Source organism: Rhinopithecus roxellana, chromosome 8, assembly GCF_007565055.1.
Source record: "Rhinopithecus roxellana isolate Shanxi Qingling chromosome 8, ASM756505v1, whole genome shotgun sequence".
NCBI lineage: Eukaryota > Metazoa > Chordata > Mammalia > Primates > Cercopithecidae > Rhinopithecus > Rhinopithecus roxellana.
The window spans coordinates 96,742,062-96,769,636 of NC_044556.1; the positions used below are offsets into that span (position 1 = coordinate 96,742,062).

Here is a 27,575-nt window from a genome sequence, read left to right on the forward strand (position 1 = left end):
GGAAGCCTCATCCAAAAATGACAGAAGACAGTGTGGCAGCTGGATGGCTCTTAGAGACCGGCTAGCCCACCTACCCTCACTGACCCGCATTTAAGAGGAGGCAGCCGAGGCCTCGACAGGTAGAGACACTTGCATGGGTCAAGCCGATCATGCCAGAGTCTGTGTTTATACCAAGTGACCGGACTCCTCGGCCTGTGCTCGTCCGGGTGAACCCAGCAGCTCCTGCCTTCTAAATGTGTCCCCCACATTATACCTCAGCACGCTATGAGGAAAGATGTAAGGTGCTCCCCATACAATCACCTCTACTTTTCAGATAGGAAACAGAGGTCCCACCCAGGTCACAGATGGTGCCAGAGCTAGAATTCAGGTTTTCAGATTTCTTGCCTAGTGCTCCTTTTACTAAATGACATGGTCTCCCTCAGGAAATGTCCTTAGTCATAGCCCAAGCCAGCCCCTGCTTGTTTTCATCGTACAACAAGGCAAAGGATTCAAAACTTTAATCAGACGATGGGAGACAGACACGCTCCCCTAAGATGCCAAACAGGCCCTGCAGGAAAGGACTCCCAGGGTAAGGGGTGAGGCCAGAGGCTGGTGACTCTTTACCTTCAAATGCCCGTGCAGCGTCCACGAGGTGGGTCCAATCTAACCCTGTGGCTGTGTCCGGGAGGGGCATCAGGCCAGGGTCTGCACACTTGGACTTATCTGATAAGGACCCATCGGAGAACCAGAACTCATCTAAACAGAAACAAAACCAGAGAGTCAGTCAGTAACAGCACGGGCACCATCCCAGAGTCAGTCAGTACACAGGCTCCACTGTCCCTCCCAGAGTCAGTCAGCCACAACATGGGCACCACTGTCCCTCCCAGAGTCAGTCTGCCACAACACGGGCACCACTGACCCTCCCAGAGTCAGTCTGCCACAACACGGGCACCACTGTCCCTCCCAGAGTCAGTCAGCCAGTACACAGGCACCACTGTCCTTCCCGGAGTCAGTCAGTCGCAGCATGGGCACCACTGTCCCTCCCAGAGTCAGTCAGTCAGTACACGGGCATCACTGTCCCCTCGCAGAGTCAGTCAGTACACAGGCAGCACTGCCCCTCCCAGAGTCAGTCAGCCACAACACGGGCACCACTGCCCCTCCCAGAGTCAGTCAGTCAGTACACAGGCAGTACTGCTCCTCCCAGTGAGTCAGTCAGCACAGGAACCACCATCCCCTCCCACAGTGGCCAAGATAATTTTTCCTGCTCTTAATGGAAAAAGAAAACATGAGGCTGCAGTTGCCCAAAAGGGAGATAGCTGGAAAAATGGAGGTTTGTAAGAAGCAGCCGAGTCTGTACTAGTGAGAAGTCGGCCAGCACGTAAGGGCAGGGATGGCAGGGAGATGAGAATCAAGCCTCTGTACACTATTGTAATTTCACGGTTTTCTTCCAGGGTGCTTGAGTACAGCCAGGTCTGACTGTTGCAGGATAAATTCTCATTTGCTTCAGGGGACACTTTCCTCTTTTTAAAAGTGTTGCAGGCTTTACGTTGCTGTAAGAAGTATTGGAGCAATCTCCATCCTGATTTATAAAGCTTACTGAGCAACACATCTAAGCTGAGCACCACAAACTTGAGATGCTTCAAATACCAACTGATTATAAAAATGCAGTAAGACTAACTTTGTTTTTATTGCTACTTGAGATTGAGGATGTTATTTTATATACAAAGCACAAACATAGTGGCTGGACTACCTTTCTGACTTAATAAGATGGTTTTATCAATGGCTAAAGCAGAAAGCACTCACCCATCCTGTATTCAATGTTGAGTGGTTTTCCTCTGGCTATGAATGGACCTTTTCCATTTCTTTTTCTCCTTAAACTCTCATCAAGGTACTTAAGTGTTTATGTCATTAATAAGACTCGTTGTTAAGAACTTATTATGCATCTGAGGACAAGTTCTAAAAAGGCTTCAACTGGACTTTCTTTAATGTGCTTTTCTGAACCTGCCCAGAACATTGCATGCAGCTGCTTGTGAACACATCTGACTAATTAGACCAATCAAAATAATGACCACCTGGCTGTCTGAGCCTGCAATTATGTTAAGTAAGGGGGCATAATTAACCAAATGCACCTGTAATTTTTATTCCCACATCCTTTTGGGTGGCTGTGAAATGCTGGCATCGGGACTAAGACAGCTAGTAAATTTGGCCTTGAAAGAGACTGACAGACTTTTGAGACTGGACAAATGCAGCTCTTACCGGATCTCCAACAATTACAGCTACACCAATTTTCCATGCTACCTACCACCTATAGAAGTTGGGGTAATTTTCCACCTACTTATTCCCTGCCTTTATTTTGAAGGGAACTTAGTAATGGATATATTGTCAACATTGTTTCCACCCTCCCTTCTCCACATGCTCTTCTTTGAAACAACACTGGTTCTTCCTTGTTCTACTTGTTCTGTGTGTGAACAAGAGGTTAACCAGAGAGGAGGGAAGCAGCAACACAGGAGTGGGAGGTGGGAAGGAGGGCAGTCAGCACTCACTGTTTCCCAGGAGCATCCTCGCTCCCTGCTGGGCAAAGGCTGGGCTGAACTGGCTGTCAGGTCCTGTCTCAGTTGCTTAGGAAGAAAGGGTTCCAGAAAGGTAAAGAAAGACCCTCAAGCAGAAAGGTCAAGAGGCCCAGGCATCTTCCTTCACTTAAAAAACACTTTCTTCTCTCTCTGCAACTCATATGCTGCTTTGCTCAAGGCAGGTTTTCTGCACCAAGTATAAATAAATCACATATGGAGGCAGCAATTACTTTTGTCACTGATTTCCACACGGCTGAGCTCTTCGGGAAACGGTGCAAGAGGGGCATAGCTCTGTGAGGGCCTCAGAGGTCAGGCAGGCTGGAATCTGGGCCCACTGCAGCACTGTCCTCCCTCCTTCCCTCACTGGAGGAGAAGCATCACGGAGTGGAATGGAATTCTATTCAGATATACGAACATTTCTACAGAAAGTACATTCCGTTCATCATGTTTTACTAAGAAATGCCAACTCGCGAATTTTCCTTGTGTTTATAAAGAAACAATCCTTCACTCCAGCTTCTGGCATTCTTGAAGGCTAAAATCAAGCCTAACGCACATTCTCTGCGCTGTCTGCTTTTCCCCCTAAGATCACTACACAACAAGATCCTTACTTGGTGATAACAGGAGACAAGAAAAGAGAAAAATAACACAGTAGACAAGAGGGGTAAAATGCAATGAGAACAGAGGGGACGGCGGCCAGTAAGTCCCCTGACTCACAAGCTGGGATGTGAGATTAATGTCCCTTGCTTCCCCTTCCCTGGTCCCTCCTGTAGCTGTGTGCTCAAAGAGCCATCCTTCCCCAATACTCAATAGAGTGGTTTCCTGACAGTCTTGGGTGAAATAACTAAAGCTTTGACAATTCCTAAGCACCTCTAAAGTTCCTGATATGTGGTCATTCATAATTTTGCCAAGGCACAAACGTGAGTCTTAGTGGCCCGGAGTGTGTGAGTGGGCCCAGCTCCCACAGAGCAGCCCAGCCAACCAGCTCTGAAGGTCTCTGCCCACTGCCCCTACCCAATGCATGCAGAGACCACACACTCAGTGGCACTAATGGCTCTGGGATCTGAGATGGTCTCGGGGTGTACATTTCACAACCAAAGGCAAGCCCAGGCAACCCCGCACCACTTTTAATCTGTATGGCTGGCAAAGCAGGGAGGAGAAGCAAAGCACATTTGTTGGTGACATTTTTTCTTTATTACAAAATATTGTCCCCCCCTCTCCTCCAGTGGTGAATGGGACTTCTATGTGATACTGCAGAACTGGCAAAGAACGTTAGCACAGATTAGATGTCTCCTTTCCTCTAGGGTTTATCTGGAGCACTGTCCACTCAGCAGTCTATCCACAATGTATTTGATAAGTGCCTACTGCCTGCCATGTGATGGGGGCACAACAGTAGGTAAGGCAGACAAGGCCCTGCTCTCGTGAAGCTTTACATCAAAGACAAGACAATAAATGAATAAACAAGAAAATACAAGGAGTGATTAAGTCTTCTACAGAAAACAAAACAGGGTGATGTGACTGTGAAGCTTGGTGGCCCATTTGGGGGAGGGCTGTCCAAGGAGGGGATGCTTGGCTGAGATGCAAATGATGAGAAGCTTCTTAATGAAGAGCATAGTTTAGAAATAAAAGCTGTGAAAAAAATGTGGATTTAAAGCTAAAATCCATCATTTTTCCACAAGCAGGAAGAGCCCCATGTTAATGGAAGTCTTGTTAGACGAAGAAAGAGCCACCTGTATATCTCCATGAATAATCCACATGAAAAACAGACATTTTCTTTTCCATTGATTAGAATATATCATGTAACTGGGAAAACTTACTATTCTGTTTTTGTTTTTTGAGACTCTGACACAGTCTGGATGTTGTCCCCTCTAAATCTCATGTTGAAATGTAATTCCCAGTGTTGAAGATAGGGCCTCGTGGAAGGTGTTTGAGTCCTGGGTGGATCCCTCATGGCTTGGTGCTCGTGATAATGAGTGCGTTCTCATGATAGTGAGTTCTCATGAGATCTGGTTGAGTGTGGCATCTCGCCATCAGCTCTGTCTTGCTCCCTCTCTTGCTATGTGACACTCCTGCTCCCCCCTCTACCTTCCATCATGACTGTAAGTTTCCTGAGGCCCTCACCAGAAGCTGAGGCCAGCACTATGCTTCCTGAACAGCCTGAAGAACCAAAAGCCAATTAAATCTCTTTTCTTATAAATGACCCAGCCCCAGGTATTTCTTTACAGCAATGCAAGAACAGCCTAACACAGATTCTAAATCTGCCAAAATTATTTGCAATACTTTTATCACTCCCCCCATCACCCAGATGATGTTTACTGAGCATCTACTATATTCCAGGAACCACCGGGTACTACCTCAGAACCTAGGGACAGAGTAACTAGTAAGACACAAGTTCTATCCTCAAAGACCTCTGTCAACAAACAGACGAATACTGTTGGTCTGGGAGGGGTTTAGATTAAGATATGCATAGTGCTGGCTGAGTGTGTTGGCTCACACCCATAACCCCAGCACTTTGGGAGGCTGGGGTGGGCAGATCACCTGAGGTCAGGAGTCCAAGACCAACCTGGCGAACATGGTGAAACCCCGTTTCTACTAAAAATACAAAAAATTAGCCAGGTGTGGTGGCACATGCCTGTAATCCCAGCTACTCGGGAGGCTGAGGCAGGAGAATTGCTTGAACCAGAGAGGCAGCGGTTGCAGTGAGCTGAGATTGTGCCACTGCACTCCAGCCTGGGCAACAAGAGCGAAAGTCCATCTCAAAAAGAAAGGTATACACAGTGCAGACCTGGAGGGGCAAGGGCAACTGATCACCTGTGCTCTGTGATGCCACAGTGGCTGGAACTGTCTTGTCTCCTCAGTTGTACGGTTTTATACGAAAGGCACCATTTGCCTCAGGTATCAAAGCCTGTTGTTTTAAATCCAGCTCTCGCAAGCCTCAGGAGCCCAAGCAACTCTTCTGGCCAATTAAGACAAGACCGTGACCTCTTCAGTTGGGTGGCTGGCTCGCTCCCCAGGTGCCAGCCCAGGAAAGTGGGAGGCACAAGTGTGGGACCCATTTGCAGGCTCCCCACATGGAGCACGGTGACCTCCTGGCATAACAAGTTTCTCACAGAGTTTTTCCAAATGGAAACCTGAACCAATTTTGCATGTGGTGTCACATACTAATGTCAAAGATGAGACATTTAGTGAGTAGAAAACAATAGTAACTGAATTTACTTCATACCCGTAATACTTCCTGGGAGTTCTCAGGATGAGTTAAAAAACAGGAGGGGGGGAGGACACTGTCTCGAAAGCATTTTTTGGGCACAGTTGGGTAGATTCCATCCTACCTCACTTCTGGAGAAGATGATTCTCTGTGCTCCTAATTCTTACTGCCCATGTTGCATACGGACCTAAGTCAGCCTTTCAGGAGACTCATGAATACTGAAACGGGGGTAATATCAGGGAACCACTGCCTGCGCACCTGCTCTGGCTTGCGACATTGATCTCGTGGCTGCCTGTCTGTTTACCCAAAACCTGAAGTCACAGTAACCATCTTTACTGAGTCTGAGTTTATTGCTATTACTATAAATGCCAAGGAGCCTTCCAACAGCATTTCCTGGCGGTCAGATATCTGAGGTTTCACAACTACACTTTTCAGAAACCAATGTTTATTACAGGGAAGACTGAGGACATTTGAAAAAAGAGAAAGAAGTATTACACTGAATAATACTGCCCAGTCAAATACTGAATAGTCAAAACCCTGTTTGCAGGTGGATGGACACCTTGCCATGCCACCCTTGGCAAAGAATTATTCTTCTGGTGGTTGGTAGTCCTTATCGTCTACAATACAAAACCACTGAGGCTACACGTGTGGTCTGAAGCAACATGTGCAACTATTACATTATAACTAAAATACCAATTTATTTTATTTATTCTAAACTCTCCCACCCTCCCACTTTTTAACTTCAAGGGGCATTCTTTGTGATGTGCGTAGGTCAGAACTATAGGATTTGAAACCACACATAATATTCTCTATTTTCATTTTTGAAATCTAAGAATTCTCATTAGTCCATTCTCAAAAGAAGATTTCAGAGTTTTGATCTCTGTTCCATAAAAAAACCAAAAAATGATCTTTAAGCCGGTGAGCCTGCCAATGCTTGCGATTGTGCTCAATGAACCCAGGTGTTTACCTGCCAAGGAAGAAAAGGAAAATATGACTGCTATTCAGTGTCACTGGTTATCCGGCCTGTGAACTGTGTGTTCAAAAGCCCACTCTCATTTTTTTTTCCCCCATCTGGGCCCTTAAATAAATTTTCTTCTGCAATCTACCAATGACAAAAACAAAGGTCCTAAAAGCAAGGCAGAAATGTTTCAGAAATATTCTCAACTGCTGGATTAGGTGATATTTGCACATCTCCAAGTTGAAGACATAAAGATACAGCACATTTCAGTGACTTCACAGGAAATATAGATGAATCATGACATGAATTACATCCAAAATGAGCTTAAGTATGAAGATTAAGATCTTAGTCTCAAGAGAAGAAAGACTGAGACAGATTCAAATCTGTAACTTTTAAAAGCTAAAAATACCTGAAAGAGAAGCCTGTGACCATAATTACATGTAGAAAAGGTGCAGAGATTAGGTCTTCCAATATTCACTGGGAAGAGATGGGCAGTTACTGGTGCTTTGCCCTGCATCCCTTCCTCCACATTACATACAAAATCTGATTGAGTCTCTCCTGGTGAAAGATTCTCTTTCCCCTAGGAATGCTCTATGTTTTAAAGTTTAAAAGAAGAGTATCTGCGCTTTCTGAGTTTTCTGCTCAACTCTATCTACACAGCAATTTAAAACCATCTGGAACCAACCTCTGCTCCAAGTTTTAAAGTGAAGCTATGTCTCTCTGAGAAACTAAGATAAACTGCTGGGCAACTTCAAATATTCCTCATTTCTCGCTCAAATACATCTTCTGGACATTAACAGTCACATTTCAGCTTTCTGGGCTGCTCTAGTTTTTGACTGTCAAACTATTCTTAAAGAGTGGTATCTTCTTAGAGAGGGTCTACAGAATGGCCAGAAACCATGAAAGGAGGATTATTCAAACTTGTCTTGAGTAGATCTTAATGGTGCAAAAGTGATACATACTCGGTAGAAATCATAATTCAAATTCTGAATTTAGAACTTTTCCCTGCCTAGTGCTATGTGAAATGACACTCTGTCGCAATGCTGAACTGTGGCAGTGAGCCACATCTCCCAGTCAGCCATGAGATTCTGTGGGTAAATAACTGATATTGTATGATGGACTGTGTTGCAAGATGATTTTGCCCAATTAGAGGCTAATGCAAGTGTGCTGAACATGTTTAAGGTAGGCTAGGAAATGCTATGATGTTCAGTAGGTTAGGTGACCATATACATGGTCAACTTACAATATTTTCAACTTATGGTGGGTTTATCTGGACATGGCCCCAGTGTAAGTCAAGGAGCATCTATAATCATGTAGGCGATTGTGGTAGTCAGAAGGCCAGGGAACCAGAGGCCTCCATACAACTAGATTCTAGAAGCTTAAACTTTCCATGGACAGGGGGGTTGGAAATCAGAAGTTTTTAGGGGAATAGACTTCAATACAAATTATCTCCAGCTTTCTGATTTACATTTTGTTAGCTCATCCATCAAGCCTAGAGAACATTTTCTGAGTAGTTTCTTAAGTATAGCTATTGGAGGAGATGTAGCACCAAATAAGAAGGTTTCTTTAAAGAACAGCAAATGGCAAGGAAAACTCTTAGTGCTTTTTCTAGAGAAGTAAAAATGAAGACAAGTAAGGCAGTTTTCAATTAGGACAGTGAATGAACAGTGTAAACTTGACCATTTCCTAATTGTGCCTTTGAACACATTAAAAAAGGACACAGTTCTCCAGGACATGACTAGATAAATAAACTACAGTACATCTAGATGATGCAATATTATTCAGCTGTAAAAAGAAATGAGCTCTCAAACCAAGAAAAGACATGGAGGAAGGTGAATGCTTATTACTAAGTAGAAGAGGCCAGTCTGAAAAGGCTGCACACTGTGTGATTCCAACTATACAACATTCTAGAAAAGGCAAAACAATGGAAATAGTAAAAAGATTGGTGGTTGCCAGGAACTAAAGGGGAGGGAGGGAAGAACAGGCAGAGCACAGAGGTTTTTTAGGGCAGTGTAACTACTCTGAATGATACTGTAATAGCGGATACATGTCATCTTACATATTTGTAGAAACCCATAGAATGTACACCACCAAAAACGAACCCTAATGTAAACCAGGGCCTTTGGGTGATAACGACCCATGCATATAGGTTCATCGATTATAACACATATACCACTGCCACTCTTTGAAGGCAGGGGTTTGTCGACAGTGGGGAAAACGTGTTGGGGGAGGTATATGGAAAATCCCTGTACTTTTTGGTGTGAACCTAAAACTGCTCTAAAAAGTCTATTTTTTTTTAAGTGAAGCTAAAAAAAAAAGGGACATACATCTTTCACATGGAAACAAAATGAAGGGTAGAACGTAAGACAAACATAACACATGCAGCACGAAGAGTTCACAAGCACACTTCAAACACCGTAAATGAACTAACGTTTGGAGGAAAATAGAGTTTTACTGGTTTTACAAAAGCTTTTAAGAGGACATTAAAGTTACCTCTTTACAAAAAAGGGAAAACAACTGGAGAAATATGAGGAAAGTGGCCTCGGTCTGTCTGACCTTTCATGTGGTTGTCAAGGTTTCTTCATTTTAGGTAAATGGACTCTTTATAACCAGTAGGTAATTATGTTACTTAAAGAAATAGATTAGGCCGGGCGCGGTGGCTCATGCCTGTAATCCCAGCACTTTGGGAGGCCAAGGTGGGCAGATCACGAAGTCAGGAGATCGAGACCATCCTGGATAACACTGTGAAACCCCATCTCTACTAAAAATACAAAAAATTAGCCAGGCGTGGTGGCGGGCACCTGTAGTCCCAGCTACGCAGGAGGCTGAGATAGGAGAATGGTGTGAACCCAGGAGGCAGAGCTTGCAGTGAGCCAAGATCGTGCCACTGCACTCCAGCCTGGGCGACAGAGCGAGACTCTGTCTCAAAAAAAAAAAAAAAAAAAGAAAAAGAAATATGTTAAGAATTTTATGAGATAAAGTTCATTTCCAAGTATGTTAAATATTAGATACATTATTAGAACTTTGATTTCATTTAGCCTGGGACTTCAAAGTGTATTATGAAGTTTGAATTGGTTCTAAAGATATTTTCTGTGATGAAATGAAAAAAAAAAACTTGCCAATGAATATATTTCTGATTAAATTCCCATTCTTTCTGTACAATAAGAAATAATTATGTATAAAGGAAATAAGGTTAACATAAAAAAAGTGCCCTTAAAAACTGACATTAATGAAGACTTGACACTATGTGAAAATCAAAGATTTTTAGGATTTGAAGGAAAATCATCTAGAAATCATCAGGTTGACCTGTGACTAGTAAATTGAAATAAGCAGGGACACAAGAGAACACACGGCATCTGCACAGGACACAAAGCCGCCCACAGGCAAAGCCCAGTGTACAAGCCAGGTCTCCGAGGCACACGTGCCACCTCCCATCTCCAGGTACTGAACTGCAAGAAGAAACTGAAGGCTAGAAAACCAGACGTCCCTCCTTGCTGTCCACCCACTCGAAAACCCACTCCTTACATCGGACTTTTCTTTCCTTTTTTTTTTTTTTTTTTTTAAATCAGGCTTTAGACATTTTTTTCCTTTATAGATATGACAGTTGAGATATGATGCCGAAGTCACTATTGGACTTGACAGAAATACCTAATATGAGTTTCTCAATTGCTTTCAAAATAGGTAGTGTTACCCAACTTTTAAAAAACGTCCACTCTGGCACTCTGGGGCTTTTATATTTGAAAATTATTTAAAAGAAAAACACCAAATAATACACATTGAATAAAAACAAAAACAAACTCCCAAATCACGCCACCCTCAGAGCCCAGTGAGGCAGGAGTTGTGCGATCAGCCAGCCTCTCACTTACTTCTCAGGCTCCCCATGCTGGGTGCGGGGTGGGTCCGCGGAGGCAGCGTGCTGTGGTAGGGTGGGGTGGTGCTGAACAGAATGTCATTGGGCAGTGCTTGGTCAAGCATGGAACTCCGGGAACTGCCAAAGGAGGACCCCCTCCTGTTGCTGCAGATGCTCTCGTCCGATAGCGTGCGGTAAAGCGACCTCCTTGGAGACAGGTTCCCATAGAACGAAAACTAGGGTTTAAACAAGGTGAGAGGAGGGAACAGACATTAACAAAACGAATGCATGGGGCTTGTTTGACTAAGTCCAGTGGTTTCACATACTATTGTGATAGCCTCTTTGAGTTTTCTCTCTTAGCTCAGGAATGCCAAACGCGGCAAGCAGTTGATCAAGGCAAATGCACCAGGGCTTGGATGTAGTTATTAGATTTTATGTTTTCCTCCTTTGACATTCTATGAAATATCGTCATGACTTAGACATGCACAGCTTTATTAACTCTGAAATGTTAAATAAAACCTCCATAACCTTATAGCAGTGATAGTTCCTGGAATTATATAAGGTTGCCATTTAAGGCAACAGTTATTCAAATAGTTATTCACACAATACTGGTTTGATTTTAATTTGAAATGACTACATTGTAATATTAGGCAATTTCTCTACCAATCAACTACATGTGAGGTTCAATCTAATCTAAGTAATACTAAGACTAATTTTGAACACTGAAGCTTTGTAGGCCTCATAAACACGTTTCAAAAAAACAGCAGCAGTCCAATAAAGTCTTACTGTCCACTTAAAAGTATCACTTACAGTCAGGCGCGGTGGCTCACGCCTGTAATCCCAGCACTTTGGGAGGCCGACGCGGGTGGATCACAAGGGTCAGGAGATTGAGACTATCCTGGCTAACACGGTGAAATCCCATCTCTACTAAAACACAAAAAGTTAGCTGGGCGTGGTGGTGGGCGCCTATAGTCCCAGCTACTTGGGAGGCTGGGGCAGACGAATAGCATGAACCCGGGAGGCGGAACTTGCAGTGGGCAGAGATCGTGCCACTGTACTCCAGCCTGAGCGACAGAGCGAGACTCTGTCTCAAAAAAAAAAAAAAAAAAAAAGGTATCACTTGCAAAAGTCTGTATAACTGTTGAAAACTGAGTTACAATAATGGATCATAACCAGACTTAAATGAACCATTAAAATTATTGTGGTGTTTAATTACAGATAGGGTAAGGAAAATTCTTATTAAAGAAATCAGTGGTCAAATACTCAAGAAAAGTTAAATCAAATTTGAATTTTCAACTAATTCCTTTGCATACTGAACCACATTCCTTTTAGGTAAACAATAGTAAAAGCCAGAATGTTAACATCAAACAAAGAAATGGCTATTTACATTTATGACTGTAGCAGTAAGTCTAAAAATATTCCTATTGTATGTGTTCCTTCCATTCTGTCAAGTCTTTCCAACTGATGAATGGTAACTAGAATGTGTGTGAGCTACAAAGTTAAATTTACATTATGAAATGAAGGTGATTTGTCTTAGAAGAAAAACACATGTCAAGAAGTTTAACCCTCCAAAAAGAAGAGCTGTTTACACTCTTTGTACAACAGTCTGCCTTTGCATCCAAGCTTATACAGTATCATGTACATGACTTGATATAAGTGTTTTAAAAAAGACTCATTCTGATGGAGTTCTTACGGGATTCCCTCCTCACACACCACCAGCAGGTTCTTCAGAACTTGATTACAGGCATATTAGATTAAAGCAGCTTTGCAGTAGTGTCTAATTAGAGTGTTGTTCTGAAGACACAATTAAGTTAATTGCAGAATTGTTTTACTATAGGGAAGACAGAAGCACAAAGACCTGCAGTTTACCCTGATCATGGTCAGTATGGCAATACCTGATTTCCTTTTTCCTTTTCATATGAACAACAGGGAGTGCTGGATTAGAAGTGAGAGACAAGGACTCAGTTGCTGACTCTGGCACCAAATATTTATGAAGAGTTCACATTTCACCATCTGGGGACTCAGTTACTTGCTAAAAGGGGTGATTGGGCTAAATCGCCTTTATTAAGTCCTTTTTAGTACTTTGAATTGTTTAGCAAAGTGGCTTAAGAGATTGTAATAATAATGAAACTAAAGCCAATAAGCAAGCTAACATTATCGAGGGAGTACTACATTGTGAATGACAAAGGTATGCCATTGAACTTGGGGTTGTGGTTTATAAGATTTAAGCGTGGCCTTCTCTATAATTTCTGCATATCTCTAAACGGCAGTGTGCGAGTTCCAACCCTGTTTAAAATGCCCAGCAGTGTGCTGTCTAACTCCACTCCACTTCTGGAACAGGATTACATTTAAGAACAGATAGCTTGGAGCAGAGGCTAGAGATCTGGAACAAAAGTCAGGTGGTGTGAATTTTAATAGCTACTGTTCACAATCACCAGTTCTGTCCAGGAGCTGTACTGGGCTCTTCTCACATTACTTCTTACCTTCACTGTTAACTTCACAATTCAATTATTATGATCTCCTTTTTTCAGATGAGAGCACTGAGGTCAAGAGGCCAAGTCACTTGCATAAAGTCATGCAGCTAATCATTGCTGGAGCCAGGATTTGAGGCTAGGCCAGCCTGACTTTTAGCTCTATCTGAGATTTTAAAAACAGCCTTCTTAACCTCTCCCAGGCTCCCTTTACATACTGATAGAATCAAAATTGACAACAGTCAACTATGTGCAGTGAGTCGTTAGTAGGGTCACGAGAGATGAAGCATGTGGGAGTACTCTGGAAACCCTTGAGTTTCTTTCGACTTTTTTTTTGTTTTCAGTGTTTTTGGTAACTTCAAAGCTCCTATAAGTCACTAACCTTTCTTCGCCCCTCCTCCACTAAGGGGCTGTCAGGAAGCATCAATTTCAGAAAATCTTCTTTAGACAGAACATGTTGAGTCTCTGCAACGGCATCTCCCACTACTGTCTGATGCTGAGTTGCTGTGGACATGACATCCATCTCACTATACATCCTGTTGAAAACAATCAGAATGGAAATTAAGCCTCTTTGTAAAGTGCCTGTAGTGGTAAGAATTAAAACCTAGTAACCAGTTTCAGCAACCACAAATGCATACAAACAATTCTCAGGTCTTTAAAGTCGGTTCACTTTTGCTGCATTTGCTCCAAATTCCCATGCCATTCCACATTTGTGAAATGAGCTCAACTACAAAGTTAGATTCCTGAATAATTCAGACACAAATCAGATCACCCAGGATGAAAAAAATACATAGCCAACTTTTAAAATACGGCTGTGTTTTCCCTTTCCTAATCTGTATCAGAAAACACAGTTTCAATAATTCATCAGAGATTATCACACGTCTTTTGATACAACCCTTGTGTGCTCTCGCGGCTGGACAACCAGAGCCCCGATGGCACCCGGGCAACAGAGAGGAAGCCACCCGAGGGAGCCTGGGGTTTAAGACTAATCAATTCACGTGTGTGCGAAGCATGTTTTATTATCAGCAATTTCACAAAGTTGTTTGGATAAATAAAGCAGCTGTCTCCCTTAATTATCAGTATATAAAAATGTATTGACAGATGACGAAAGAGTGTCAAGCTGAATTATTGTTTTTAGCTCTTTTTCAGGGAGAAAACTGGGGAGTCATTCTAAAAAGGTTTACCCTGAAAATACAATCTGAGCAACCAAATATTCCTGAAGACACAGTCGTCAGTGGCTGTACTGTCTGTGGAGGCAAACGGTCTTTGCCACACAACCTGAAACATAACACTCGAGGAATTCATAGCCCACAGCAGCGAGCTGGAGGACGACCTAAATGTTATTGCTGTGTGCCTCCAAGATGACTCTTTATCTCAAAAGCTAGGCTATCTTGTCACTGTATGACAGCTCACTGGGAAATTACTAGAATAAGAAACATACACAAACACGCTCAAAATTAAGAAGGATTTCTCTAAAATCCTCTATGGCTTTGTTCCTGAGGTAGGACAGGTTTCCCTGTACCTCTCAGTTCTTGAAGCACAAGCTACCGTTACAACATGAACAAACAGTGGCTGTAAAAAAAAAAAAAAAAAAAGAAAAAGAAGCTTTTCTTAACTTTTAAAACATTACTGAGGATTTAGTTGGCTTGTGGGATGGCATGACATGAAAACAGGAGCTTCAAGAAGAATCCAAGACACTGGAGGGCTTTTGCATAAAAGCCACATAAGGAAGACAAAACAATGTAGTTTTTAACAAGACTGCATCCAAGAAGCACCCAACATTTGATCCTGAGGTGAGTTAGGTGGTGCTCAAGAGCTCCAGGCCCCATGTGTTTTGGGAAAGATGTGGGGGAAAAAACCCAGGTCCTACCAATAACTGCATGGATAAAAATATTGTATCATAATTATGAGTACAATGTGCTGTTCTAGTTTCTATGTGTTTCAATAAAAATCGCTAGCTTTCTCTGCTAAACTAGTAATTTAAAGAAATTATCCAATGACGTGTCATAAATATGCTCCAAGGGTTAATTCTGTGCCAGACACTGTGAGTAGTGAAGTAAGCAGGCCATGGGGTTTGCACAGAAACCCCAGTCCGGGTGTGTGTGCATGTGGTGGGTACGTGGTGTGTGTGCTCTGCAGGCTGAGATGACCGATCAAGCGTGAAGTCACTGTAGGAAGTACTAGGCTAGCAGGTGCAGAGAACAATCCCCTTTGGGAGGGTGCTGGTCAGGCTCAGAAACTCACAAAGGGAATTAAGGCAGAGGGAACAGCATGAATGGGTACACAGAAGCCTGAGACAGAATGGTTCATTTGCTTATATTATTTAAAAATGTAAGACAATATTATTAACAAAATTAACAGTAGGGCTTCCACAATATGATTTTGAGAAATCACCAGTCTATGTGAAACTTCTGGAGAGCACAACTGATTTGTTCTTCAGTGCACAATGAGACACTAAAAATATGATGTACTTGGCTGACTGTTTTCTAAGCAAATCTTTCAGTGATCCACTGAAAACAGTAAACACTGTTTTGATAAAACTTCAAATCTAGTTAGTGCAGTCCTGTATGATTGCCTTGCCTTAGAAACACTGTGTTACTGGGCAGGGCCTGGGGCGCCTGCTCCATCTGCCAGGATGAGCCGGCACACTGACCAGGAGCCCTGGTCTCAAATCCCAGCACCGGCCTCTTGGGATAACCAGTTTGAGCTCAAATCCTCCCCATAAAATGCAAGTTAGGATGGAAGAACTTCTACAGCCCCTCCCCTCCCAGGTGCACCCAAAAACATATGTGAGGACTGCCATTTGCCCTTCCACACCACAGGGGACCTCAGGTGGGGAGGTCCAGCGGAGACACAATCTCAGTCTCCTCTAGCGTGCACACCGCCTGTGACTCAGAGACACAAACCCCCTTCTCACCTCATTCCTGACACTGCCTCGCTCTCACTGAGCATTAGCGCCATCAAACCAGTGTGTGGAAATGCATAAACCCCAGGCTTTTGCATGAAAACTGTCCAAATGGGCTCCTTTCACACTTTCCTGACTTTCCAAGAGTCTTTCGCCTAAACATAGTACTACGGCGACATATAAAATGCTTCTAAAAATACTTCATAGAACCTAAAAAAGGCTTGGAATGAATTCCTGTGAAGCACTGAGAAGATTCTTATTAGAAATACCAATGTATCACTCTAACATTTTCATTTATAATAAAAAGGGCTAGTTATCACTATGAAATTCCTTCCTAAATAAGTCATTTGCAATGACTGACATAATTTTTTTAACAAAAGATTCCATGTTCAATTTAAGCACTAAAAGAATTTTTAATTTAGAAGGCAGAATCATATCAGCTGTATTTAAGACATAGGATCATTTTTTTAAGAGAAAAAGGTGATACTAGTTCACTGGCAACGTGCAAAATCTAGAGGTTCTCTCTGAAGAGCCATCCCAGAGTGGGTGCATGCCATGCTTGGCACCACACGCCTGATGACACTATTGCAGGCAGGTACAGCAGAGCACACAGACCTGATAATTTAGCATGAGTATTCTGTTAAGTTTCTTTACAAAAGAAGCAAATAGTTCCTTAGCCCCAACCAGCCTTGCTCTGCATTCTTGAAATGCAATTTCTTTACCTGTCTCTTCACAGAGGCATCAGCATAGTTTTCACAAGTGTTGTAAGACGGGTTACCAGTATTTTTAAATCTTTTCTTTTTCAAACAGATACAAAGCATCCTTCCCTACATGCCCACCACTGCCCTCAACCTCAAACCTAACAACTAAAAGGAAAATTGGAAGTCATGCTAAAATTAAGAAAAATACTTTTTCTTTTAGGAGGTCACTTACACGGCAACTTTAAGAAACACACGGGACTCCGTGGGAATTCGAACTGCCTTTGACCTTGTGTATTTATAGAGACTCTATACTCACACCATCAGCAGCATGTTACCATGACTTTTCTATTACAGGCAGATTTGAATATAAAAGCAAAGAACACAGATTTCTTTTCATTTTTTTAATGTAAAAATCAAGAGAAGAATTTTATAGAGAAATATAAACATCATCATTTAAAGAGTTTAAGAAAGATGTTTTTAGATTATTCTTCTTTAGTAAATGCATTTCCTTTGGGAGGAAAATACATTTGCTCAGTCAATCCCTACAGTGAACAACGCTGACCAGAGAAGAACAGCCAACCACCTTACCCGGGACATTCAGTCATTTCAGGCTCCTCGGGCGGTGGGCTGCCTTCTGATTTCTTCCAGCCGATGACATATTTGTTCACTGCCCCTTGTCTGTGGTAGGGCTTGGACATGGACCCGGGAACCTGCTGTCCGCTGCTGTGAGACACGATGTAGACTTTGGATGAATCCAGAGACCCACTATTTTTTGAACAGTGAGCCGAAGGGCTTCCTGAATGGTGAGAACCACTGAGGAGAAAAACAGACAAAAGCTGCAATACCATCCGATTTCAGCAGTGCTGGCACACAGCCAAATTCAGAGCCACAACGCTTTACTCAAGTCTTTCTCCGAGAGCAAAATCGGGCCCAGTGAGGCAGATGGAGCTTCTTTCTACCATGGAGCTTGCTAGGAAGCCTCATTTTACGTAGGCTAAGGTTATTCACGTGCAAGTTGTATGCCTGTGGCAGGAAGGATGTTAAAAACATGGCTGGGGAAATCTGATAGAAAAATGGGCAACACTCCTAAACTGATGCTTCAAAAGAGAACAAACTCAAATGGTGAATATTTTGTCGGAGAAGGTGCTCAAACTCAGTTGTCTCCAGGGAAATGCCAATGCAAACCATAATGGAATACCATTACATACTCACCAGACAGGCAAAAATGGGAATGCCTGGCAATACCCGGTGACCCAGTATTAGTAAGAACTGGGGCACTGGGTACGTTCCTACTGCTGGTGGGAGTAAAAAGTGCATGAAACAGTTTGAGCATTACCTATGAAGGTGTGTGCACCCGCAGAGCTTACGATACAGCAATTCCACTGCATAGGCACACATAAAATAAACCCCTGCTGCACGTGCAACTGTCAACATGGAACAATGTTGATTAGAAGCACTGATTTTAAGAACTCCCCAATGGCAGCAACCAAAATCATCAATAGTAGAAGGATATTCGATTAATAACTATGAATGAATACATGGAATACTCTACGAATGAATGGACTGAGGCTACAGACGACTTGGGCAATCTCATGAACAATGTAGAGAAGAAACCAGTGACAAAGAATACAATGATCATGAGCCAGTTTCTTAATAAAGTTCATAAACAGGTAAAACTAAACAACATGTCATTCAGGAAAATGTAAAGAAAATGAGGGGATGATTATCACAAAAGCCAGGTTAGTGGCTACCTCAAGGGAGAAGAGAAGGGGTTGTAATTGGGTAGGATGCAGAGAGCTTCCAGACACAGCAATGCTCTAGTCCTTAACCTGGTGGTAGTTACAGGGGTGTTTGCTGCATTATCATATGATACAACAGCAACAATACTGAAACAGACAGAGGCCCTAAAAACAATAAAAATTTTCAAGGTTAGTCATTAAGCTAAGGCCAGAAGGACTACCCACCCCCGGCTGACTGAGAAATTAAGTGGACAGTTCACCACCACCAGAAATATCTTTTTCTTAAATTAGAAAGATCAACAATATATGTTTTACGAAAAATGCATAGAAGTTCCTTTATAAAAAATGAAAAATTTTAAGAGTTTAAATTACAGGTCTAATCTCAGCATTGAGAAGGGGAGGTGGACTTCACTTTCAGTAAACTTGACATGTGAGCGCAGTGTGAGGATTGTGGGTCTCAACACCAGCTCTGTCCCTTACCACTGCCAGACCCTGGGCAAGTTTCTTAACCTCAGTTTTCTCATCTGTAAATTGAGGATAATACCAGTATCTACCTCCGAAGGTTTCTCTGAAGATAATCTGAGTATTAGTGAGGCACTTAGAACGGTGTGTAGCGGCGGGTAAGCATTATATAAATGTAGTTATAGGAAGTGACGCAGGACAGGATTATTCACAAGTAGGAGTCCTTTCTATTGAAAGAGTTTAACACAGGGTTCTTGAGGTAGCAAGCTCCTCTAGTATGCTGAAATACAATCTTATTCTGAAACCCAAGGTGAGCACAGACCTTTTCTGATACATGTATAAAGCAAGTATCATAAAAGACAAAGTATAAAAATAAGAATGATATTAAAATGAATGTTTTGTAGAGGTTCCAGAGAAAATAAAGAAACAAAATAAATGGACCCATTTTCAGGGTCTCTGTGTTTTGGAAAACACTGCGGTTTTAAGTAAAATTAACCAAGACCAACAAACAAAGCCCCTCGTCTACTCCTATGAAGAAACTTAGTTGCTGGTGGCTGGTCTGGTGCCCTTGAGTTTGACTGGTGGCTCCCTCCCTCTGGGCACTAACTGTGAGTCTTGGGAAGATGCCGCATTGCCTCTTCAACGACATCCACACACACGGAACACCAGGTCAAGAGAACAGTAAAGCAACGTGACCGAGGTGACCTGAGGAGTAAGGCAAGCAATCAACAGGCATATGGAGAATAGGAGCTAATGGACTCTTCCCATTCACTGGGGTGCATGCCAGTTAGGGAGCCCTAACATGAAAACTGTGTGTATAGATAATGAGCTCTGAAGCCCTGTATGTTATTTTCCCAAGTGTATTTTGAAAAATTTCACAGCTACAGAAAAGGAAAGGATAGTAGAATAAACACCCACATACCCTTTTTCTAGATCCACTAATTCCTCTCTGAACCATCTGAGAATTAGCTGCAAGCATGAAGACATCATACGCCTATGTTTCAGCATTTATTTCCCAAGAATAAGGACATCCCCCATAGTTAACCAAGTGATGATCATGTACAGGATGTCAGGCATTAATGCAATACTGTCATCTAACAGACAGTCCACTTGCTAGTTTCCCGACTGTCCCAGTAAGGCTTATGGCCTTAGTTTCCCCATTAAGAACCTGATGAAGGACTGTGCACTGCCTTCCACTACCCGTGTGTCTCATGTATTTCAAAGCCTTGGATGATCTCTAAGATATTTTGTTGTTGAAGACTGGGGCACTCAAAGTCACAGTCTAGTTAATACGCTGCACGTGTGTGTGTAGGTTACTCACCTTTCCCCCTTAAAATGACCAAAGGCCGCAAACTCTATGTATTTTGCCATTTGTTTTATAACATTTTCTAAAAATTAGATTTCATTAAAAATGTCTTTTATCCCAACTGTAAGATATTTTAAAGTTAACTTGAAGAATAAACATACAGAATCCATTTGATGAGTAATATGGCACAATTCCTTGTTTAGTAGCAGTCATTACAGAAGTGTTCTCCAATGCTGACAACATTCTGGAATGTTGTCTACGCACTTTTCACGAATCCTTTCCTTCTGGACTAATGCTCTTCTTTCAGAGTTATACTGCCGACCTCCAATCATTTGTACTAGGAGAAAGGTATGGTGGCGTGAACGATGATAAACAGCCCAACATCGTATGTGCCATTTACAGGCGAATCCAGAATATGGGGTTTGTTTTTGCAGTTGATTTATTTCATTTTGCAAAGCCTTAGTTAGGTTAGCATAAATACTGCCTGGTATTCTGAGCTCTTATCTAAATGCCCTGCCCTCGAAGAAAGAAAAAAATGTGTGTGCTGAATTACAAGAACTGAGCAGCAGGAGAAAGCAGGCTAGATACATGCTCGTTCTGCTAAATAGATGATTCCTGTTCCCCTACCCTCTTCCTCACAAGAGTGTAACTTGTCCTAAAGAGTTTTAAGTCCTCCCTTTGCCTCCTTAGTACAATCTTGGAATTGTGCCATATACACAATTGTGTACTTATTTAACTCCCGGGTGGCTGCCAAGGAATGCGTGTGTGTGTGCTTGGGGCTGGAGGAGGCTGCTATGGTGTCGGTGGTGAAAAACCACAGTTAAGAATTAAGAGTACACCATATACTGATTGGGACTCCTGACACGGTGAACTGGGAATGGTGGATCCCACATTCCTCCTACTTCCCTATGTTACCCAGGCACTGGTTTATTAACTTCATCAATAAGCATTTATGAAGCACTTTTCCTGGTTTATGTCTTCATTCAAAAAATATTCAGATGCCTGCCATGTGCACAGAACCGTACTAAGTGCTGTGGATACAAGCGAACAAGACAGGCCATGACCCTATCAGCTCAAAACATGAATGCTCCAGTGAGGGGACGGTAGCTATAAGTGACCTTCTTGTGGGAAGGAATATGCAGTAAACACAAATGATTTGATTTAGGGGTGGGTGCTATGAAGAAAATAACACACAGGTCAGGGGGCACGGAGCACTTGGAAGCAGAGATGTGGGTTTAGGCAGGATGGTCACCCATGTCAGTTTCTGAAAGTTTATTCTGCTCTTCTGTTACCTGAGCTACTGTCAGTCACAACCCAGACCCCCCAGCAGCAGGCCTCGGCTCGAGGGGACTGCAAGGCTGCCTGAACTGGGACAGGAGAGGAAAGTACGGTGCTGAGGGAGCCTTCCTCATGGCCGCCCATGCCCCAGCTGGGGTTGGCATTTCAGAGTTTGCAGAATCTGTGTGGCTTGATAGGTTGGTCCCTCATGCTCTAATGAGTCACCTGCCTTTCACTCAACACACAGAAAACAAGGCAAATGCTGTATATCCCATCCCTCCTCCTCGCCTCTTGTGCGGGTCGGAGGGCAGGCAAGAGGAAGTGTTAAAAAGATTCCATTCAATGACTGAATTCCATGCTGGGCAAAAGCCTAGGACGCAAGTTGAAATGTGGCTTCAAAGCCACCATCAATGAAGAATCACAAGAAAAGGGCAGCCAAGTGGTAAAGGATTCTTCTCACTCAACATCTGTCACTTATACAACAGCTGGGCCACATCCAGTTCGGAGTGGTGGAAGAAAGCAAAATCAATCAGAAATACAATCTAGCACTGTCATATACTTTCTAATAGTCTAGCCCATTACATTTGCAAATGGTTAAGGTAATCATGAAAACCCATTTCAAATGCCGGTAAATATCCCTACCAAATATCAACAAATGAATGTGCTCTGAAGGCAGTCTCCATAGAAATTTTACTTAATAATAATAATACAAAACTCTATTTGTGAGGTCAATGACATCTGTCCAAAAAGGTGTCATGAAATTGGCTCTTTCACAAATCATCTAAACTTTGAACTAGATGTTAGCAGGTTGTACAATCCCGAGATGGTTTCTACAGTATGACCACTGTTCCTGAAATTCAGCCAGGAATAATTCAGATAACCAAATTCACTGATAATCCTTAATTATTATATTAGTTATTAGTACTAAACTTATTTTAAGTCAAATTATTAAATAGAACTGGTTAAAAAAAAAAGTAGTAGGAATGTCTATTTTGAAAATAATCTTCATATCCTAAGCTCCCTCTGCATGGTGGACACGCATGATTTCTACTCTCTGGCGTCCACTCCCCTTTCTTTAGGTCAAATAATGCCCTGATTCTCTTCTGGGGCAGTGGCTGTATTTGCCATTTCTCGGCTGCATGGCTTGGCGAGAGGGACTGATCCCCTAGTCCAGGCTGAGGGCCCCAACCGCCCGAGGCGATGCTACCCCCTAACCACATGATTGGAGCTAGGAACATGTGAGGAGATATGGGGGTGGGGGGGGGGGTTGGCTTTGGAGAAGGCAGAAACCTGTTTCTTCTGCAGAAACTAGGAAAGAACCACTTTCTCCCTGGGGACAGAAGACCGTGACTGTGGGAGGTCTGCAGGTGGCACAGCTGTTTTCAGCCAAAAGAAGAATGCTGAGATTTTGGGAAATGGTCACACAGAGTGGGAAGATGGAGGCAACCTGGTCCTGGGCAGTATCATTTTGAGCTGCTGGGTCAAGCAGAACCTTGCAAGTGCTCAATTTGTTGGTTACATGAGCCCTAATATGACCCTGGTTGCGTGAACCAATCAGCATGGAGTTTCTTTAACTTGTAATGTAAAGGTCCCTGAATGACACTCAGTATCCCCTAGCAGTGGCAGGGTGAGGGGAGACTCTGAAGGGGAGCCTAAGGAACATAAAAAGCCTTTCACCGTGATGGCTACAGGTCTGCCTTGAGCACCATCATTTGGAGAAATGCTCCCTCACAGCACTAGGTACCTGCAAGAAATATTCCCATTCTTAGTTCAACTGACTCTGCCCTCCAGTATTGTGGGCAGGAGTCAGAGTAACTTGGAGCTGAATCAGGGAAGGCCTTGGAAACAAGCAGAAAAATGACACTGGTAGTTGCTGTAAACAGTTAAATCCTGTCCACAGCAAAACCGAATAAATGCATTTCTTTGTCCTTTGCCTAGTCTTTGAAAGTGAAGGCAGAAATTGCAAATTAGGTATTTTAAAACCACTGCAGAGAAGTATGTCAAACAGGAGTTTAAAACCACTCATAAGGAGACATTAAACATCCACACTTAGAGTACTTAGAACACAGTTGCTTTACACTTAGCTAGTCTTTACTGAATGAACCCCAGCTGCAGAGCTGAACACACTTTCATTGTTATACACATGATCTCAGGTCTCCCCCGCTGTCGAGGCTGTAGGAAGAGGGAGGAATTGTGTGCATGCCCTCACGGCAGGGAGCTACATGTGCTCCACGCACACGCTGCCCTCATGGCTTCCTACTACTATGGTCTGAAGATTAGTGAGTGCCTCCAAAACATGTAGGGACAACAGGTTGAGTTAGGAGAGGGACGTAAGTGGCCTGACTAGAGCAATTAATATCTCTACTGACTTTTCACTCAAACTTAACAGGAAAAAAAACAAAATAAAACACAAACAAGGGACTTATTAATATGCAAGCTTTCACATTTTCATGTTGTAGAAACAAGCCCTTCCTCTGATGTCAGACAGCTAGGAAAAATAACACCAACCTACCCGATGCCCCTACTGCTTATAGTTCAGGCTTCTGCCCCATCCCAGCAGACAGGGCCCAGGTGGCACCAGCAGGTACTACTCTGCAGTGCTGTGGGGCTTACCTGGAATGAGAGGATATCTCACTGAGATCGCCCATGCTGCCTTCTGCAGCACTGCCGGCGGAGATGGCGGACGCGTAGCCATGCACAGAGTATAACTTGGCCGGCTCGTCGTCAGGCCCAGAGACGTCAGCAGCATCAGCCCACTGCTCGGCCCGGCTGTGGATCAGGGACCTGCTGCCTGCCAGGTGCACAGGGCCGAGGATGGTGGCGGGCACGCACGGGGCCGTGTCGATGCCACTGTCGGTGGAGGCCCCTTTGATGTAGGTCAACCCCAGTAATTCGGGGTCCATCAGGTCGCCAGACCCAAAGTGCTTGTCGTCACTGTTGCTGGAGGTGTTGCTGGAGAGCGTGTTGCTGCTGGAGTGACTGGAGCAACTTTTATCTCCAATCTTGAGAAGAAAGAGGAACAGAGAGTCTTCAAGTGAATCTTGAACTCTGCTGCTTCTCACCCTGACTCAGGGAGCTACAGGCCATGGGATCGTACCTGAACCCTTTCTACTCACTCTTCAATGTGGGCAATGACGGGATTTCCTTTTTCAAAAACAACCTGGTTTTGTGCAGAAGTCTCTAATTCATACTTCTTCCCATAATTTATCTAAGTTAAATGGATATCTTTAAATCTTTAATTATTTGTGCAAGAAGCACAAAAGTATGGCCACAGTGTCACTAGCAAAGAAAATAATAAACAAAGGTGATATAAACTGGGAAGGAAATGGAAAATTTATACAAGGAAGAGAAGGACCACTTATTAAGAAAATGCTTCTATGACAAATTATAGTGCCAGCCTTGAGTTTGGGGGAGAAGACTCAGGTTCCAGTCACAAAGGTAGAACTTTCTGGTTAATCACTTAACCCTCTCTGTGCTTGTAATACTGAGCTCACATGATTCTTGCATGAAGCAAATGAGATAATATATGAAGAAGCACTTGGCTGCTACAAAGTACACGGTAAACACGAACTATCTCTCTGAGACAGCCCCAGTCAAACTGTGTCCCAAGCCTTTAAGAAATGGGACTCTCTTTAGAGTAAATAGGTCTGAAAAAGAGTCAATGCTTTTGGTTGGGGCGGGGGGTCTCCAGAAGACAAAAAGCAAATAGAATAGAAGAAATGTCACTGTCTGTACAATGTGCTCATATAGACATGGCCTCTCTTCACAGTCTGGGAAAAGCAACAAGATCTGAAGCATTGGCAAAGGGCTTTGGAATCATAAGAACGAGCCAGGCCCTGGTAGATTTTAAAGCAGTTTGGCCTTATCTTTTTTTATTCCAGTCTATCAGATCCTTAAGCAAATCACCTTGACCTTTTCATCATACACTGATATTCTCAAAACTATGCCCACACCACGTATCCCTTTGCTGAAACCAATATGAGAACATTGTAAAGGTAGATTTAAATAGATACAGCGAGGCTGACTCAAGACAAGGTCGTGGTCACAGCTGAGGGAAGAAATGTCGTGTGTGTTTGCTAAGGGACAACTGCAAAGCTGGCTGATGACACATTAAGAAAGAAGAAAGACATAACTTAATTCAGGACCTTATAAATTATCTTCACCTGAACATTTTCAAAAATAAGCCACTTTAAAATGTTGGCTTTATTTTAATAACCAACAATTCCTGTTTCTGCATTTCAATGGAAGTTTTGTTTCACTGAGCTAGTCTCCCTCGACGCTCACCTCCCAGGGTTTCTTCAAGGGGTAAACACGGCAACACATGCAAAGGACTGAGAACTACCACGTGGGCACTGCTCTACCATGACATGTGTGATGGACAGCTGCCGCCGTGATGATTAAATCGTCTGCGACTGTACAGTAAATGGCTGCCTATGGGCAGAGTTCCTCTGACCACACACATCACTTAGCGGTTTCTGCTTCTGTTTTCAAATCAATAATGCTTCTGCCACTAAATCGATAAGCGGTTAACAGATTACAAATGGGAACATGATTTAGTAACTACTGCACTGGATATTGAGGATCAAAAGGCTGAGGATATAACTTTGGCTTTGCCACTAATTTTTTGTGCAACCTTTCTTTGAGGTCCTTTATAAATCAGGAAGATAGTTTCCTTTTTTTCACCTCACCTCTAAGAGCCCTGTGAGGTAATGTGCTCTTGAGCATCCCCAGGAAGCAGGCTGTACCACTGTGTGCCGAGAGAGATCAGTCCTGGCTAGGCCAGCGAAGGGCTTATGAACAAAGGACTTACGTGAGAAAGCTTATTGGGGGAATCTTTGCAACTTCCATCTTTCTGCAGAGCTCTTTCTTTATAGGAACTCAGGACTTTGGAAGGCGGGCCATGCCATTTGGTTTCTGTCACATAAAGAGAGAGGAGTTGAATTTCCAATTTCCAGTATTACCAAAAGAGTAAAGAAAACCAGAAGTCAGATGAGTGGTTTGGTAAACATGAACAGGCTTGTGGTTCTAGGCCTTTCTGGTCTTACCGATGGATATGCCACAAAAGTAAACAGAACCACCACCATAAAGTGTTCACTTTCTGCAGGTGCCACAACCACAACCAACCATGACCACACCCCCTCCTGCACCTGGAGACGCAGCTGATCACCTCAGCCTGGTGCACATAGGCTGAATGAATGAATGAATCAAATGAACAAGTGATGGGAGAGGAAGGGGCAGGGAGGGGGCAACAGGGAGCAAGGGAGGTCAATTTCCAGGAGTTCCTTATTACCTGGGTGCCTGCTTGTTTCCATGGTGTCTTCCCTCTCCCTGGCTCCGTCACATTCCAAAGGGCCTGAGCCCTGGTGTTCGAGCAGTAGAGGGGACTGGCACCTGAAAAGAACACAGAGCTGAGCCTGTCATTTCTCACCGTGCCACCTGCCAGCATGCACACGGGAGTGCTGGCTTCCAAGTGGGCTATGTGAGGGAAAGCCCTATCCAGGAGCTGGTTTTCTGGCAAATGAAAATGCAAATTGTCAGCTCAGCCCTGCCAGAGAAGCTAAAAGCATCTGAAATTGTGGGATCTGGTTTAACCAGAGGGTCAGAAAAAGCAGCTGGATGACAGCCATTTACAGATAAAGAAGGGCTGCTGAAACCAGGAGGTTGAAGGACTGTCCAGGATCAGACAATGTACCTGCAAGCTAAAGAGGAGATTGCATTTTTATGTTATGCTTAGAATACATGGCACTGACGTATCTTCACATTAAATTTTTCTTAAGAAAAAGAAAGGGCCGGGTGTGGTGGCTCCTGCCTGTAATCCCAGCACTTCGGGAGGCCAAGGTGGGCAGATCTCTAGGTCAGGAGTTGGAGACCAGCCTGGCTAACATGGTGAAACCTTGTGTCTACTAAAAATACAAAAATTGGCCAGGTGTGGTGGCATGCGCCTGTAATCCCAGCTACTCAGGAGGCTGAGGAAGGAGAATTGCTTGAACCCCAGAGGCGGAGGTTGCAGTAAGCTGCGATCACGCCATTGCACTCCAGCCTGGGCGACAGACTGAGACTCCATCTCAAAAGAAACAAAAAAAAAAAAAAAAAAAAAGGAAAAAGATTAACTCTAGACTACATCCAAGTAGACTTTGTTTTATGAAAACCCCAA

At 43.2% G+C, this 27,575-nt stretch overlaps 1 protein-coding gene across 7 annotated transcripts in view; it reads right to left on the reverse strand.

Annotated features, from left to right (window-relative positions):
- The window catches only part of SIPA1L2 (signal induced proliferation associated 1 like 2), a 231,949-nt gene that overhangs the window by 17,473 nt on the left and 186,901 nt on the right, over nucleotides 1-27,575 (reverse strand). For all 7 annotated transcript variants that reach the window (XM_030935894.1, XM_030935895.1, XM_030935889.1 and 4 more), the window contains 7 exons: nucleotides 26,712-26,812; nucleotides 26,232-26,335; nucleotides 24,035-24,423; nucleotides 17,225-17,449; nucleotides 13,413-13,566; nucleotides 10,576-10,795; nucleotides 604-735 (listed from right to left, as the gene is read on the reverse strand). In XM_030935894.1, the coding sequence (XP_030791754.1) occupies nucleotides 604-735; nucleotides 10,576-10,795; nucleotides 13,413-13,566; nucleotides 17,225-17,449; nucleotides 24,035-24,423; nucleotides 26,232-26,335; nucleotides 26,712-26,812 (1,325 nt within the window). The remainder of the gene's footprint in view (nucleotides 1-603; nucleotides 736-10,575; nucleotides 10,796-13,412; nucleotides 13,567-17,224; nucleotides 17,450-24,034; nucleotides 24,424-26,231; nucleotides 26,336-26,711; nucleotides 26,813-27,575) is intronic.